Consider the following 17121-nt stretch of genomic DNA (forward strand, 5'->3'; position numbering starts at 1 on the left):
AAAGCTGCCAAGAAACATCCTCTCTGGGTTACTCTAACGTTGGGTCTGGTTTTCCATCCAAGCCAAAGTGGACCAAGCTGTTTAAGCAGGAGCCCTGGGCATGGCAGCTGGGGACCAACGGGAGGGAGTTGTCACTCTGTGAGGTGACCCAGAAGGAAGCGAGTGCCCCTCTCAGCCCTCGGACTTGCCTCAGCATCCTTTGGTGAATATTCCCATGTGTGTGAGAAAGGCCCAAATTGGGACTAGGTGTTATTGCTCCATCCCAAGCCCTCACACCACCAAACCACCCACCCACCTGATCTTTCTAACCCTCCAATCTAATCAAGGTGCTCTGGTCATACTCCTCCTTTGGTCCCGTCCCACAGGATGAAGCCCAGGTGGGATTACAAGGCCCCTCAGATCTGGTCCAGTCAACCTCTCCAGCCTCATCTCCTACTCCTCTCCTGCCTGCCTCCCTCTTCCAGCATCCTTCCTCCAGCCATATCAGGGTGCTCATGGTTCCCACCTCCAGGCCTCTGCCCAGGCTGTAGCCTCTGCCTGAAGGCCTTCTCCTTCCTTTCTGCTGGGCAGAATCCTACTCTTCATCTCAGGTCCAGCAGCAAATGTCATCATCTCTCAACCTTCTTGATCACCATTCCCTCCTTGGTGCTCCCCCATAGCGCTTTGTCCATGACTCTGTTGTACTCATTCACTGGTCAGTCCACTGTTAACTGAGCCACAAATCTGAGCCAGGCCTGCACTGGGGCACAGAGTGATGAAGTTCCTGCTGATCCTGGGACAGCTCCTGGCCCACGGGAGAGGCAGACACTGCAGACAGTGACAGCACAGAGGAAAGGACTGAACTCGGCACAGCCTCCCACGTTTCACTGCACCATAGCCTGGCTGTCTTGCTGCAACCACTGACTTGGGGACACTATCTCTGGGTTGGGGCTCCTCAAAGGCAAGACTATGTCTGATTACCTTCTGTGTCCCAATGAGAGCCGGGCCCAGGAAGGTGCACAGGAAAAATGTGCTGAAGTAGGTGAACCTGGGATCTGAATGTTTCAAAGGGGCCTTGGTCTTGATCCAAAGTCTTGCCATTTCAGTAGCTTACTTTCATAGCACAGTGGTGACACCCTTCTACATGCTGTGGTTTCATTTGCGCCTCAAATATGGGATAAGAACTGTCACCTCCATTTCATGATGCAGAAACTAAAACCTGGGCTGGGAAGATGACTTGCCCAAGGACACGCTGCAAGTCAATGGGACAGGAAAGGCCAAAATGCAGGCCTCCTGCCTCCCAGCCCAAGCTCTGCCCCTTAGATCATACTATGAGGGGAGTGGGTGGGCCATGTGTTCTAGCCCCAGGCCTCCTCCACAGGAGACCCTTCTGGAGCAGGCACAAGCCACACACTGACTTGGGGTCCTTCCAGGCCAGTAGGAGTCTTGCTTCCAAGGGGACCCAAAACACCTCTGGGGAGAGGACTGAAGAATTCACGACACCTTCAGCATCCACCTTGCTGCACTGCTCTTTCCCCAGAAATACATCACACCTGTCCCAACCTCCCAGCCTTTGCACATACCAGACCCCTATGTCCCCCGCAAACCTGGAAGCCGCTAGCTTTACCCCAGTTTCCTAAAAGGCACCAAGCTCTTTTCAGCATCAGAGCCTCACCACGTGCTGGCCTCTCTACCTGGAATGCTTTCCTTCTACTCTTAGCCAACTCATGCCTCAGGGCTCCATGACTTTTTCTCAAGGTTTACTCCTATGGCCTTGAGTGGGTTGAACAAATGGCAATGTTTCTAGGTCCCATCAGTGGCATTTGTCACATGCTGCCCTGGAACTGTGACTTCTGACAAGAAGAGATGGTAAAGACCTCAACGGCAGAGACTCCCTCTCCTCTTACGCCGTGAGCCCACACCCCGCTTGCTCAAGCTGTCCCCAAGGAATCCGTCTCTTCACTCACATGCTTGTTGCCCACACACCTCCCTTTACCCTCCACATCCAATAATTCATTCCATCACATTCCAGTAGATCTCACCTCCTCCTGCACTTTTCTCCAGACCAGGCCTTCTTTCCATCCTTCCACCACCATCCGAGCTCAGGGATCATTCTCTCTCACCTGGGACCCTCCCGCAGGCTCCTCACTGCCCTCTAGCCTCTAGCCTCTCTCCACGCTATGGCTGGAGGATTCTTAAAAACATAGGTGACCACTGTCATTTCCCTACTCAAAGCTATCCTCCCTAATGTCTCAAGAGTGGCAGTCAAGAACCTTCCTAAGATCTAGTCCTAGCCTCATTTCCCACAGCTGCCTGGGCTCCAGCCACTGCAGGTGCCCTAACCCTGCCCCAAACATGCTGCCTTTTCTAAGACTTTATGCCTTACCCCTACACCCTCCATCTACAAAACTACCCATCAAAGGGAAATGAAAATAATTTTGGAACACTTTCTATGTGCCTGGCACTATACTAGGCTATTTTTTCACTTTACCTCATTTGGTTCTCAAAGCATGTCACAAAATAAGTGTTATTGTTCCCATTGTACAGATATGGAAACTGAGGTTAAAGAAAGGGAGGGCCAGAACTGGGCTCCGGGTCTGTCTGATTCCAGCTCTGCTGTGCACTAATCTCTCTGGGAAGTGCACCCAGCCTCCGGCCCGCAGCCCAAGGAAAGGACCTCTCTCCTCTTGGTCTACAGCCAGAGGTTTCTCTCTTGCCCTAGCATTGCTGCCAGCATCCCTATGGCTGCCTCTCACTAACGTGAGCATCCCCAGGGCAGGGCCGAGACTGACTGGTTTGGGTCCCCAGCACTCAGCAGTGTATAGATTCTCTGTGAAGTTTCTACAGAAACAGATGGAAAAGTAGAGGCAGCGTGAGGGCTTCAGGAGCCCACCCCTACCTAACTAAGCCTGATACAACCACCAATCAGAGGCGGGACCTCAGCATCTGTAGCCAAGGCGAGGCCCTGCCCAAAGTAAAACACAAACCCACGCCCGCCCCCGCCTGTCCTGCCCATGCCGGGGCTCCCGGCCCAAGTTCCTGCTGGCGGGCTGCACCAACCGCCGCGGGGGTGCGGCGAGGGGCGGGCGGAGGGAGCGGCAGGAATAACCAGGCAGCCCCTTGCAAGGAGGACTCCGCTTCGCGAGCCGCCCACCTGCGCCGAGCAGGGGCCTCCGAGCAGCCCTCCCGCGCCAAGCCGAGCCCGGCGCTCCCCCACCCCAACGGAGCTGGTGCGGCCGAGGTTGGAACGGCCGACCCCGCCCCTGCCGCGTCGGCCCCGCCCCCTTATGAGGTTACAAAGTGCCGCGCTCCGAGCCACGGGCGCAGTGGCCGTGGCCGTGGCCGTGGCCAAGGCTCCAATTTGGGCCGCCGCTCGGGCCCGTCTCGCCGCCCACCCCCCGCTCCCCGGGCCGTAGCCGCCCCCGCGCTCCCGTGCTCGGCGCGAAGCCCTGGCCCAGGCGGCCGCGGCACGGGCCAGGGGCGCGGGGTCAGGCGGCTTCACGCGGAGCCCCGACGTGCACCGGCTTCGCCATGAAGACCCTCATAGCCGCCTACTCCGGAGTCCTGCGAGGTGAGCATCGGGCCCAGCTGGCCGGAGGGAGAGCTTTGACTGAGGAACCATGCTGTCCCGTGAGAGCTCTCGGAGCTGGGCTAAGGGTCTGGGAGATGAGCTGTCACAGCCCAGGGTCTGCAGGGCCTTGCGGGCTTTCTCCTGGGGCAGTGCAGCTGCAAGAAGGTTTTCAGGAAAGGATGTGATGAAAGGCTCGAAGGCAGGCAGGAGTGTGTTGGTAAGGTGGGGGCACGTTGCTGGAGGACAGGCCGCTATGGGGGCCGAGGTCCCAACCCCTTTCTTTTCTTTTTGGGACGGCTTGCCGCCCTCTCCCCCATCATCACTCCCATTCTTCCCCCCAACTCACCTGGGTCTGAGATGAGGTTAGAATAATGATTACCGGGTCTGATCCAGGCAACCTGGCATGGTAGTCATGTGGGCGCATTCTCCACTCTGGCACTCATCGATTTGGGGGACCTCTGTTACATCACTTCTCTTCCTCCAGCCTGTGAGATGGGGTGATAGCTGAGAACTCCTCTCCAACCCCCAGCATTGCTCCTGGCCCCTGGCAGTTCCCTCCCTCTCTCCGCACCTGGTGGATCAAGCTGTGAGGCACTGGATGGGGCAGAGTGGCAAGGGTTTTGCAATCCCCTGAAGCAGCCACCAGACAGGGAACATGCCTGGCTGGGACAGGTGTGCCCACACTGTCTCCTTCCTCACACCCATTCTTCAGCCCAGGCTTGGGAGCCCATTCAGCAGCAACTGTGAGCCTGGCACACTTAGAAGGTGGGGCAGAGGACCCTGGGTGCCCTCCAGTGTGGCCCGGGCCCCTGTTCCACCAGTGTGCAACTGAGGCCCTCCGTGAATCAGGGGCAGAGTGGAGATCAAACTCCAGAGCTTTTCCCACTCAAGGAGGAGCATCCCTTCCATGCCCCCACCTCTCACCTATACTTGGAGAAACTGAGGTGGGAGGAGGCATGACCCACCCAAGGTTTCCTTAACAGGTGCCTTGGCCAGGGGAGAGCCTGGGACATTCTCACAGCTGTCCTGGTCTATGTGTCTGTCTTGCTTGAATCCTCCCTCCCTCCACCTAAGTCTTTATTCTGCTTGCTGAACCTCTCCTACTTAGGATTTTTCTTCAGTAACTAACAGTAGCCTACTCGACACATCTTCATTATAAAAATAAAACATATGAATTATTGGAATTTTGAAAAATATAGAAAAACAGGAAGAAAATTTAAAACTGCTGGTTAACTGACTATCCAAAGATAGCTTCCTAATAGCATTTTAGTATATTTCTTTATAGTTTTATTTGTACACATTATTTAGATAAAAGTTGAAAGCATGATGTAGATATAGTTCTGAATCCTGTTTTCTCCCTCTTAATGTTAAATCATGAGTATTTCCTTCTGGTACTCCAAATCACTTATAATATTCTAGTGGCTGCTAGGTGAGCACCCTGGAGCTGTGTCACAGTTTAACCATGTCTGGGGCATTGGCGTTGTTCCCCGTGTGACTGTTGGTGTGATTATCTGCCCCTCTTGGTCTGGGTGCTGCTCGTTGCCCTTGGAGAGGTACCGAGCTGCTGTCACCATCTTCGGGACAAGCAGCCTGAGCTGCCCCAGACACCCAGCCCGACAGCCTCTGACAGCCCCTTCTCTCACTTAAAAGAGCTTGTCCGTTCACTGTGCCATTTAATGCCCATAACAGGGGAAGGAAGGGACCTAGCCATGTTCATGCTTTTAAAAATGCTTTTGTCTCCAGAGAATGGGATAGGGGTGCTCTCTGTGGTGGTCCTTCCTGGAGATCCCCTTCCCTCACCTCTGCTGTCCACAGACTGTGAGCTCTATCTTCCAGGAGCAGGCGACCCTGACTTCCTCGTTTTTGACCTAGGATTTGTAATTCAGGAGGACTTCCAGTGAATGATTTTGACCAAGTCACTTACTATCCTACCAGGCACATTTCTCCATGTTGTTATCAGGTCTTGAAAACATGAAAAAAAGAAAAAACTGGCTGCAAACAATTCCATCATGGGATGTAGCAGGGGCTGGTATGAAATGCAAACTAATTACTTTAGGTGTCTGGGCTCCGCTTTGGTGAAAGACTTGGGTGGGGAAGGGAGAGACTGAAGGAAATCTTGTGTTATCTGGCAGCTCCATTAGACCTGCTTTCTACATCCTTAGTCTTTGAAGACACTCCCCAGTGGCCTGGTTTGCCTCTGCCAGTGAGGTCCCATTGTTGGGAGGTGGTGAACACCCTGTTGGTGGTGGTATTCAAGGAGAGACCATGGCTTTTGTGAAGGGAAGACCTGTAATGGGTGAGATTGAAGTAGGTACCTTGGTGTCTGGTTTCTTGACCAAAAGCAGAGGCCAGCTGTGGGTGCATGGGTAGGTGGGTGTGTGCTGGAAGTGTCGGGGAGACAGGCGTCTCTGTTGGTATCTTCTAATATCTGAAGGATTTACCTGTGCCAGGGGTGGAGAATGCAGAGTTAGTCATATTCGCACCCGTGCCTTTGCCCCTGGATATGAGGCTCTTCAGGTCAAAGCCCTCTGATGCCTGCCTCTATCCCCAGGGTTCACCACAGGACCCAGCATGAAATGGTGGCAGCCCCAGTAAAATCCTGAGCTGATTTGCTCTGTGAGGCTCCGAAAAGCAAGGCCAGGAACAGGGGTGGCATCATGGGGGGCAGATTTGATGTAATGGAGGAATCCTTTCTGATAGCTATTGAGGATTGCAACAGGTTTGGTGTGGGTGGGGATGGAGCTCTCCATCACTGGGAGTGTGCAAGCAGGAACTTGGTAGGAGGTGAAACTAAGAGGCTGGATTGTTGGAGGCTAACTCTGGAACTAAGGATTGACAGTCACCTAACCCAGTCCTAAATCATAGGATGATAACATCATTCTCATGTTCCTCCCTCCCCCAATTCTTTATAGCTTTCCTTCCTTGCATAGACCACTTCCCCAAATGCACAAATGCCACTTTGGGGCTATCTGTGCGACTGAGGGCTCTTCTGGGCTGGGAAAGGAGAGCCAAGAGTAATATTTTATTAGCAGGCTAGGTGATTCACTAGCCAGTGTGGCAATCCTGCCCCACCCCCATCCTCCCACCCCTGATTTCAGCAACAAGTACTTGAGTCATAAAATCAAAGCTCTCTGGGAGCGCTGCATCTGGCACAGCCCTCACATTACAGATGGGACACTGAGGGGCCCAGAGAGAAGGGACTGGACCAGGGTCATCAAAGCCAGGGTTAGAACCCAGATCCATCTGCCAGTCACTGGCCGCCTTAAACCAAGAGAGAAGCGTGGTGAAGCCACGAAGGGCTGAGTGCAGGGCTCTGGCCACTGTAGGTGGTCGTTTCTTGAATGAGTGTAGGTTGCTCCCAGACCATGATGGGAGTGGCAGATCACCCCTTCCCAAGCTTTTTCAGGAAGCTCCCCCAACTTGCCTTGATGAGTACATGCACCACGAGCCCCAGAGTTTTGAGGCCAGGGGAACAGCCAATTGCCCCTCATCGTACTCCAAACCTCCTGGCCGTGGAGCCCCCTGTGAGCAGTCCTCATGGCCTCACAACCTCCTCTCCTACCATGTCGTGCTCTAGAACTGCCAGGGGTCTTCCTGTTCCCCCAGCATTCCCACCAGTTCAGTCCTACCTCAGGGCCTTTGCATGTGCTGCCCTCTGCCCAGGTCACTGCATGGCTGGCTTCCAACCATTCAGTCTCCTCTCAGAGGCCTTCTCTGACCACACCATCTGGAGAGCCTCCCCATCTTGTTTTATTTTTTATAGCCCCTCTCATTACCTAAATTCTCATGTGTACTTATCTGTTTAGGTGATTGTCTCCCCCAGAAGAATGTCAGCCCTTTGGGAACAGGGACCCTGTCTGTCTTTCTCAGTGTTTGTCCCAGCATTTAGCACACTGCCTGGTGTATAGTAGGTGCTCAGTAAATATTTGTTGAATGAATGAATCATTAATGGGACCTCAGCCCTCCTGAGCACTGCTCCTTCCTCTTGGCAGGAAGCCCTGCTTTTTGCTTCGGTGTGATTTCTCAATTCTTCCTCAGGCCTCCTCTGTGCCCACCTGTGCTGGGTGCTGGGCCTGCAGCTGTTCCCTGCTCTGGAGACACCACAGTCTCACGAGGAGCCGGTTCCAGGGCTGAGTGCCGAGGGTGGGGGGCTCACCACAGTTCCCACCATTACTTCCAAGGCTTAGAAGCCAGAGAGCCAGGATTCCAGCCCTGGCTTCACTTCTCCTGTGGGTATCTCACTACTTCCCCTAAATGGAAAATAGGATCAGAAAATCTCAAACTCTCAAGGATGTGAGGGTTTAGGTTAACAGGAATGGAAAGTGCTTTGTAAACTAACTTGTGACTTGCCTGATAGTCCTTGTCATTCATTTTGTGTGTCACGTGCAACAGCCTCCAACACTATGGAGAGTGGCAGACTCAGCTCTGGGACATCCAGGAAGGCTCCTCACCGTGGGGACTTGGGTGTGGGCCCTTCAGTTTATTGATGGAGCACCTCTGTGTGTCAGACTCTGTGCTGCACACAGGTCAATCCATGGTCCCTGCCTTTGAGGAAGTGAGACTAGGGGGTTGACAGTGCACAGCGATCCACATAGTGAAAGGGGAAGGAAGCATGGGTGGAGGCCTGGAGGTGAGGGTTAGGCAGCTAAATCATCCTGGGGTCAGGGAAGGCTTCCTGGAAGAGGCGACAGTCAATCCGAATATTGAAAGATGAACAGGTGTTACCAAGACAGGCAAGAACCTTCAGGTACAGGGACCAGCATAAATAGAGACATGAGATTTGGGTGGGAGGGAAAGTCTGACTGCAGGGTCTCTGGGCTACCAACCTGAGCTGAGGTCCTGGTGTGCTGAGAGACAAGGGAGATAGAGGTCGCTGTATCCAGGCCTGGGGTGGCTCGCCTATGCCCTTTGCAGGGGTTGGGGGTGGAGATTTGAGAGCTGCTGGGAGAGGCACCTGGTGCACTCAGAGTTTCTTGGCCTCTACCACTTCTGGAGCCTCCTGGGTGTGGAGTTGCTACTGGCAGTTTTGAGGGCTTAGGGCTAGGAGTCTCAGTATCCTCATCTATAAAATGGGCAAATGCATGATAAGAATATCTGCCCAGGTTATGGTGCAGACCCAAGGAAGCTGAACACACAAACCCTTTGGGCAAATCGACAAAAGCAGGAAATGTGAATTCATTTCACTATTAGAGCAGATTTAGTGGCCAGGAGGCTCACTCTGCATCTGCTTCCATTGTGACCTTGGGCAAGACCTTGCCCTCTTGGGGCCTCAGCCTCCTCATCTGTACAGTAAGGAGGGCTGCATAAGGCAGCCCCCTTGGGTTCATTCCAGCTCGGCTGCAGAAGTGTGATTCCGATCATGCCCGATGGCTGTGGGATCCTGGGGGTCAACCTCCTACTCATTCTTGTCCTCAACTTGTCCTTGTGAAAATGGGCTCATGTCCTGCTTGGGGCCCAGGTAAGTGCCCCAGAAGAACCTAGCTCCCCACGCTTGCCCATGTATTGTGATAAGGGCCTATTTTGAGGACTCCTTGGTGGTGACATACCCACAAGCTGGTGGTGTTGCCATGGCAACCCCTCCCACTTCAGTAGCTATTTTTTTAATGTGTCAGAAGATGGGGGTAGAGAAAGCAGGCCATTGGGGTCCTCAGCAGTCACCTCCAGGGTCCTCCAGGGACACCTTTGGGTCAGATGTCCCAGTGGGCCCTGCTTTAAGGACACCTAATTTGCTTTAAGGTTACCTACTTAAAGAACACCTAACCCTTAAAGGGGAGACTATTAGTCTTTTGAGAAAAGAAATCACCAGTGGACTGGGACCAGGTGAATGGCTGGCTAGTTGCCTCGGGGCCCTTAGACACCATCTGAAGCTGGTGGAGGGAATGGAAGGGGTGGGCAGCAATTTTCTCCGCTTTCAGGATGGAGCCCAGGACTCCTCGGCCTGGCATTTCCAGTCCTCCATGGCTCACTCCCCCTGCACGTTCTCGACTAGCTTCACCCATTCACACTGTTGCTATGCTTCAACCTGGTTGAACTATTTGCAGTTAATTCCTCAAACTTGTGCGCTCTCTCCCTTCCATGCCTTTTCCGGTGCCATTTATGGGACTCCAGTACCTGGGGTCCTGACCCTGCACCTCCCTCCTGTCAGCCTGGCAAACTTACTCATCCTTTACATCTTACCTGACCCATCCATGACAGCATCCTCCAGGCCAGTTGGGTACCTCCCATGGATTCCCCGGCCCTGGCTTACCCTCTGTGCCTCATTGTTCACAGCCCTGTCTCCCCAGCCATAGCTGAGGTGGGTGGCCCCGGGGCGGAGCTCCTCCTCCCACAAGAGCCCAAGAAGCAGAGGCAAGGCAGGGCCTGGCAGCTCCCACCCTAGAGCAGCGCCTAGCCTGGCCTGTAAAAGATACTCAGAAAGTACTCGCTGAATGAATGTTAATGTTTGGCCTCCACCCTTCTCTCCCTCCTTCTGGAACCTTCCACTGTTGCCCCTGCCTTTAACCGCGACCCCTCCAGCTAGAGGAGACCTTTCCCTCCTGATTCCCCAGAAAGTTCCATTTGACCCTCTGCCATGGCACAGGTCCGTCATCTCTGTTCTTGTGCAGGCCCTGTTTATTCATCGCAGGCCCCTCGAGCATCCAGTTGGCAAACGTTGACCAAGCATCTGCTCTGTGCCTGACCCCGTGCTGGGCACAGGGACCCAGATGAGCAAATGCGCACTCTCTCCCAGAATGAGAAAGGCTGAGTGCAGGGTGAGGTGGGGCACGTGGGGTGGGGGAGGAGGGCTACCCCGAGGAAGAATCAGCCAGGAAGGATGAGGCCCATCTCTGACGGACCAGCGTTCAGGGCCTGGTAGGTACCCAGTAAGTGTGAGCTCAGTGACTGAGCAGATTGGGCCTGGAGGTGACAGGACTGTATTTGGAGGGATGGCAGGCAGGGCCAAGAGTGTAGGGAGACTTCCTAGGGGAAGAAGTGTCTGGCTGAGCATGTGGTAAGGCAGAGAATGGTCACACCTTCATGTGCAGGGCTAGTTGGAGCCCAACCCAGGGCTGGGCCTCTGAGATCAACAGGCATGACCCTCCAGAGCCATGACTGTCCCCCATCGTCACACGTGTGGACTCCTGCTGAAAGGTGCTTGGCGGGGAGGGGACCTGGAAGAGAGCTTGCCTCTGGCCTTGAAGATGTGGCATTTCTTTGGCACTTGGCCTAGCTTCCTGGACCTCAAAGGGTCTGCCAGGAGTCAGAATGTCCATCTCTGTGCCTCTGTGCAGACTTGTTCCCAGCCCTTTGGAGTAGCTTGGGGCAACTTCCTCACTGTCCACTTGGCAGCTGCTGGACCAGGGCAGAGCTTAGGTCAGACTGGGCCCAGGTGTGGCATCCTTGGGGCTGCAGACATGAGCAGGATGACTTCCCCACTCAGGAGCCTCTGGCGGCTGTCCACATCTCTGTGACTTCACTGGCATCTTTCTAGCTCTCTAACAGAGGTGCCAGATGCTGTTTGTCCCTTTGCCATACGTTGTTTGGATTCCTCCCAACAATTCTGGATCATAACAAAGGAGGATGCTGAGTCTTAGATGGGGGAAGTGACTTTCAGGGTCTCACACTAAATAAGAGTCAGAGCCAGGATTTGAACCCTAAGTCTACTGACGCCAGTGCCTCTGCTCCAAGGCAAGGCAGGGGTTGTGAAACCCATTAGACAGGAGTGGAAACCCAGGCTTACTTGGTAATTACCCCACATTCACCCAGGTCTTTACTTTTTATGATGCTCTTGCTTATACATTACCTCATTTAATTCTCCCAAGAATCTGGCAAGGTAGGTATTAGCCCCACTGTACAGACGAGGAAACTGAGGCTTGCACAGGAAGTGACTCACCAAGGCTGCACTTCCTGCGAGTTGGAGGTCAGGTTCTCCTGACGCCCGTCCGCCTGTCCTCTGCGCCTTCTCCAGGCTGGCATCCCTTCCCAGGATGCCAGTAGCTAAGGAGGGTAGAGGAGGCAGTGTGGGGTACCCAGAGGCCTGACCCAGGAATGTCATGTGTGCTCCAGTGTCCCCATGGAGGGAAGTCAGCTTTGCTCCATGCCTCCTCTCCACAGGTGAGGATCCTCTTGTCTATCCCTCTAGCTTATTTTTCTTCAGAGCTCTCATCACTGCCTGATGTTACATCCTACATTTATGTGTCGGTGCTTTGTCTCGCCCTCAGCAGAATTTAAGCCCCCTAACAGGTGAGACTTGACCTGCTGCGTTCCCTGCTGTTTCCCCGGTGGCTGGTACAGTGCTGGGCACCTCATAAGTGCTCCATGCTTATCCCTGTCCCCATCCACCTCCTCCAGGAGCCTAATTTGGGCTGCTTGAGCCCTTTCCATCTTTCCTATTCTCAGCATCTGTTTTGGGTAAATGTGAACCCCTGTTCCTGGGTCATTGAACATTCTGGGTTTGGGCCTGCCTCTTTGTAACTCCGTCTGAGTCTCTATTCCGGCAGTTGCCCCCAACCCCAAGTGCCCACTTTCCTCCTCTTCGCCTCCCAGATCTTGTCTTCCAGGCCCTGCTGAGGCCTCGTCACCTCCTTGGAACCTCCCCTGCCGATGCCCCCACTCTGCTCCCTCTCCTCATAACACACAACCTCATGACCACACACATCTTGAAAAACTTTGTGTTTGTTCATCAATTCCCCTCCCACTCTGGTCAGTGGTAAAAGCTATGACGAGAGCTAATCACCTAACAGGTGTCAGTCACCTAACAGATGCCAAATGGACTTACATGCATTTTTTATTCTTATTTATTTTTTTTACCTTCCCAACCACCCTGACAGGTAGGGATTCTTATCTTCACTTTACAGATGAGAAACTAAAGCTGAGAGAGGCTAAGTGACTTGCCCCAGGTCACAGAGTTATGCAGGGCCAGGGCTGGCCCAGGGCCCTTTCTCAGATTACGGGGACTGGGGCTCAGACGCTGCCCCCTCAAGCCTGTGTGAGAGAAAGCCCTGGTTTCATCAGTCCTGGGTGCGGCCTGGTCCCTTTACTATCAGATGTTGAGCAAAGAGGCATTACACACCCATCCCCACCCGCCATGAAACTTGGGACATGGTTGGGACAGAGAGGCAGCCCTCCCTTCACCAGGAGTGTGTTCCTGAAGTCGGGGTGTAGACGGGCTTGTGTAGTGGGGACCAGCCCTCAAGAGCCTGGCATCATGGAAATGGTGAGGGACTCAGAACTCAAATGCCTGCCGAGAGTCCTGGCTCCCCTATACCCTGACCTCAAGCAAGTGGTTTAACATCTTTTGGCCTCAACTTGCCTCAGTTTCCATCTCTGTGAAATGGGGCTGCCCATCCCTGCCTGTCTACCTTCCCGGAGAGTGCTGTGGGACAGGGAAGCTCCGTATAGACATGGGGGCAGGGGGTTCCTCTCTGGAGGTAAGAGAGCTGCTCTGGGCCTCTCTGGCCGCTCCACTCCCTCTGCCCTCCCCAAATCCAGGAGCAAAGGAGCTGCATAAAATAAATGGTGAAATCAGTGGTGCCCTGGAGCAGCTATTTGGATTGGTTACTGGCAGCTTCTCTTCATAGAATGAGTCAAGTTACTCTGTGTCCTGTCTCGTCTTCCTTCATGAAAATAAGACATCTGTAGGAAGTGGGTTCTGTTCTTATCGTGGGGTGGGGGGAAACTCATGCTCAGAGAGGGCGAGAGAGGCTCACTCCCCCACCCCATCTCTGGGGTCCTCAGTGATAGGGCTGGGGGCCTTCCTGTCAGGCAGCTCAGTCTAACTTGGGCATCCAGGCCTTCAGCTGCCTCTGGGACTTATGCATTTGTTGATTCATGCAGTAAACCTCTATAAGCTCCTTCTCTCGCCGGCCTGGCTGGGCTCTGGGCACATGGATGAATCAGGTACCAGCCCTGGAACCCAGGAGACGCTGGCCAAGGAGGATGACCAAGGAAGCAGACACTGGCTGCAGTGGGACTGGCGCTGAGAGGGTGTGCAGAGAGTGCAGTGTGCCGGCGGAGGCTGGGGGAGCGGTGGCCAGAGAGCAGGTTGGCGCTGAGACTTGTGGTGCCAGGTTGTGGCTCCCTGCTGGCCGCACCCAGGACTTGAGGATAGTCAGGCTGGGTATGAAGGTAGTGGCAGTGGTGACATCTGATTGCAGCACTGGCATCTATACCAGCTTCTGCAGGACCTCTCCCAGCCAAAACTGGGGCAGAGGAGATGCTGACGGCTGAGTGGTGAGGTCTGGCAATGACCTGGGGGTGCCCAGCTGAAGCCCCACTTCCCATCTGCTGAGCACCTGTACCAGGGCTATTGCAGGGTGGTGAGCCTCTAGGTGGTATCCTCAGGAGTGTGGACACCAGAGTCCAAGCAGTCAAAGAGATCATAAAATTCATCCTCCCCACCACCATTTTCTATATGGGGAAACCAAAGCCCAGAGAGGTGAAGTGACTTGGCCAAGGTGACACAGGAGTTGGTGGTACAACTGGGACTGGAACCCCAAGGCCTGCTGCCACTTAACTTACTGCACAAGATGCCTGCTCCTCGCCTGCCCCTCTAGAGGAAAATAGGTCATGCATTTTCTTCTGTCGCCTCCCAGCCTTCCCTCACTTCCTTTTGGGGAGAAGAGAGAAGGAACGTGGGGAGACCTGCAGCACAGGGACAGAACGCAGGCCTAGAAGTTAGGCCTGAATTGAGTCCAACTTTGGCACCCTCTGACCAAGTGACCTTGGCTATGTCACTTCCCTGAGCCTTTATCACCATCAAAATGGCAGTGATGATGCCAAACTCACAGGACTGGTGAGGAACCAGAGTGCCTGTGGAAGCGCGTTGGAGGCCCTGAAGCTGCATGGGCCGTGCGGGCCGCCTACCTGTCACCCAGCCCCACAGAGAGAGAGCCAGGGGTGGGGGAGGGGGGCCTGAGGATCAGCCAGAGCAGAGACCTGCTCGTCCTTTTGCTCAGCAAACCTTGCTGAGTGTTGACTCTGGGCCAGACTCTGAGAGGCCACTGGGAACCAAGACATGGATCAGACCCAGGCCCTTGGGCAGCTCCCAGTGTGATGGGAGAGTGGACTTGTAATCAGCAGTCGGTACCAGGTGAGGGGCTGTGGGAACCTGGAAGGAGGACTCCATTCCTCTCTTATTTCTCTGTTCTGCTGGCCTCTCCCGACTTCATCTACTGACAGGTTCTTTCCAAGATGGGTGGGGGCTGGTGAGATGGCCCTAGAGGGTTCCACGCTTGCCTGGGCCTTAGAGCTGATAATCCCAGAGAAGGAAAGGTGACCTCTCTCCAAAGGCTCGCCTGTTTGGGTTCTGAAGGACGAGCTGCCTTATCTCATTGTCGGGGGTCATCAGGTGGGCAAGGCAAGGAGCGGCTTTCTAGGCAGGGGAGCAATGACTGGATATTTCTTAGATCCACAGGGGGCTTCCACTGGGCCTGTGGTTCAGCATCCTGGACAGGCCAGCTCCCAGGGCTGGACTCTGTGGTCAGCCAGGTCGGGATGGTCTGGCCAGGAGGCAGCCGAGTGGGCCCAGGCCTGAGGGACACAGAGTGGCAACACCCTCCTGGCCTCCCCCTCCAGGCAGCCCCCTCACTGTGCCGCCCACAGGAACACCTGCCACTCCTCAGTGGACTTTGCATTTCCTAGTTGGTTGCAGAGCGGGCTGTGGGCGGTAGTTGGGCCGAGGCAGGGAGGACAGACTGGGGAGTGTGGGAAAGGCCTAGCTCTGGCCAACCTGCCCTGGGGCTTGTGGGAGCCCTTCAGGCCTTCTTCTTCTGTGTGGATAATAGGGTGACGGTTGAATAAGACAGTCTACATTTCCTGCACCCTGACTTTATCTAATTGTGAGAGACCTGTAATAGCAGACGGATTTGGATTAGGAAACAAGGAAGAATTTTTCAGTTGTTTCAGTGGGGGATATGTCACCAATATGGACTTACTATGCCTACCCCACCTCCAAAGCAGGAGAGCTCCATGTAGTGAGTGTGACCAGTTGGTTGGTCCTGACCCAAAGGCAGGGGCTAGACAGGGAGCCCTTTCTCTGAGCACTCCTCAAACATTCCTCAAGCACTCTTTGGGGTCCTGTTTGCAGTAGGAAGTGGTCAGATGAGATAATGTCAGATGCCTTTCCTTCCATCACCTTTTCTCCCCTGCCCAGTAGAAGGTGGAGGCCCCCAGCTCCTCCCTGCATGCCTCCCACCCCAAGCTTACCCTACCTAAGACTTTGGACTGAGTGTCCTGTTAAAATGCAGATTTTGGTTCAGTAGATCCAGGCTGGGGCCCTGCATTTCTAAACAGCTCCGAGACCAGACTCTGAGTAGGAAGGTGCTGGAGAACATTCTATCCTCTCTGCAACCAAGGCAACCAGCCTGCCCCAGACCCAGGGCAGGGACTCGCCTACCATGGCCCCTGCTTCCCTTCATCCCGCACATTCCCAGTGGCTAGGGAATGACTTGGCAGGCCGGCCCTTGGATTGGGGTTCAGGCCTATGCTTGGCCTCACTTCCCTCCCACCTGTACTCACCCAGTACACTCTCCCCACTTCTGAGCACAGGCCACCCTTGGGCCTGCTGTACCCTGAGCAGGGGGCGGGAATCCTGGGTTCTGGCCCTGGCTAGGTAACCCTAGACAAGTCAGTGCTCCTGTCCTCAGCCTCCCCAAATGTTCAGTTGGGCTGTACCAGATGACCCCAGAGGGCCCTCGGGCTCCAGGATGGGGTGTTGGAAAAGTGTGAAGGTAGAAACGGCTGTGATGGTAGGATATTTACGTAGAGGGCAAAGGGTTACGTAGAGGGTTTATGTGCTAAACCCCTGGCATGCCTGTGTAGCCCAGCCTGTTCATTTGCTTCGGTGGGTTCACATACCACCACCTCCGCCCCAGGTGTCCTGTGGGGCGGTAGATGCTACTGGGCACGCGGTGTGCGCCATGCCCTGGGGGTACGGCTGTGCGCCCTCGAGGTCTTGCCCGAAGTCGCATAGTGAGTGGAACCACGGTTTGCGCTGGGATCTGACTCTTCTGCCATGCCGAGGCCCCTTCCCTCTGCTCCGTTAGACCAGGTGAAGGGGGCAGGACTGATGTGTCTGCCTTGAGGCCTGCTGTTATTTACACGCCTCCCGAAAGTCAAAGTAATTGTTAACTTTCGGCAGATGAGGGTTGTGTCCCTTTCTAATCTCTGCCGTAACCTTGTTGAAATACAGATTTTGAAGAAACACAAGGGCTTGAGTGTAAGCCCTTATACTGCTCGCCCTCCCACTTCCGCAGTAGGCCAGGGTGAAAGGTCACGAGACCCTCAAGGACAAGCTTGTGACTCAGCGGGGGGCCTGGCAGAGTGGGTCGTGTGAAGGAATGTGTTTGACTAGCACACGGTAGGTAGGCACTCGGTGAAGATGTGCTCAGCAAAGGGCGTGCAGTTGGGGCTCAGCACATGTGGAGGTTTGAAGCGGGGCACTCCTTTGGTCCGGCTGCCGGAAGGAATGGGGTATGTCAGGAGCCTCGCCCATGCTCTTCCCCAGCGCTGCCTCTCCTGCAATCACCAGGCTTTCCGGTCCCTCTGCCCATCAGCCGCTGGAGTCCAGGGCGTCATCCTGGGGCCACGGC

General features: G+C 54.6%; 1 protein-coding gene across 1 annotated transcript in view; it reads left to right on the forward strand.

Annotated features, from left to right (window-relative positions):
- The first annotated feature begins 3305 nt into the window (after nt 1–3305).
- DGAT2 (diacylglycerol O-acyltransferase 2) overlaps nt 3306–17121 on the forward strand; it is a 32360-nt gene continuing 18544 nt past the window's right edge. Inside the window, exon 1 of the mRNA XM_057552028.1 lies at nt 3306–3550. Coding sequence (XP_057408011.1) covers nt 3511–3550 — 40 coding nt within the window. The 5' untranslated portion in view covers nt 3306–3510. The remainder of the gene's footprint in view (nt 3551–17121) is intronic.

This window comes from Balaenoptera acutorostrata, chromosome 9, assembly GCF_949987535.1.
Source record: "Balaenoptera acutorostrata chromosome 9, mBalAcu1.1, whole genome shotgun sequence".
NCBI lineage: Eukaryota > Metazoa > Chordata > Mammalia > Artiodactyla > Balaenopteridae > Balaenoptera > Balaenoptera acutorostrata.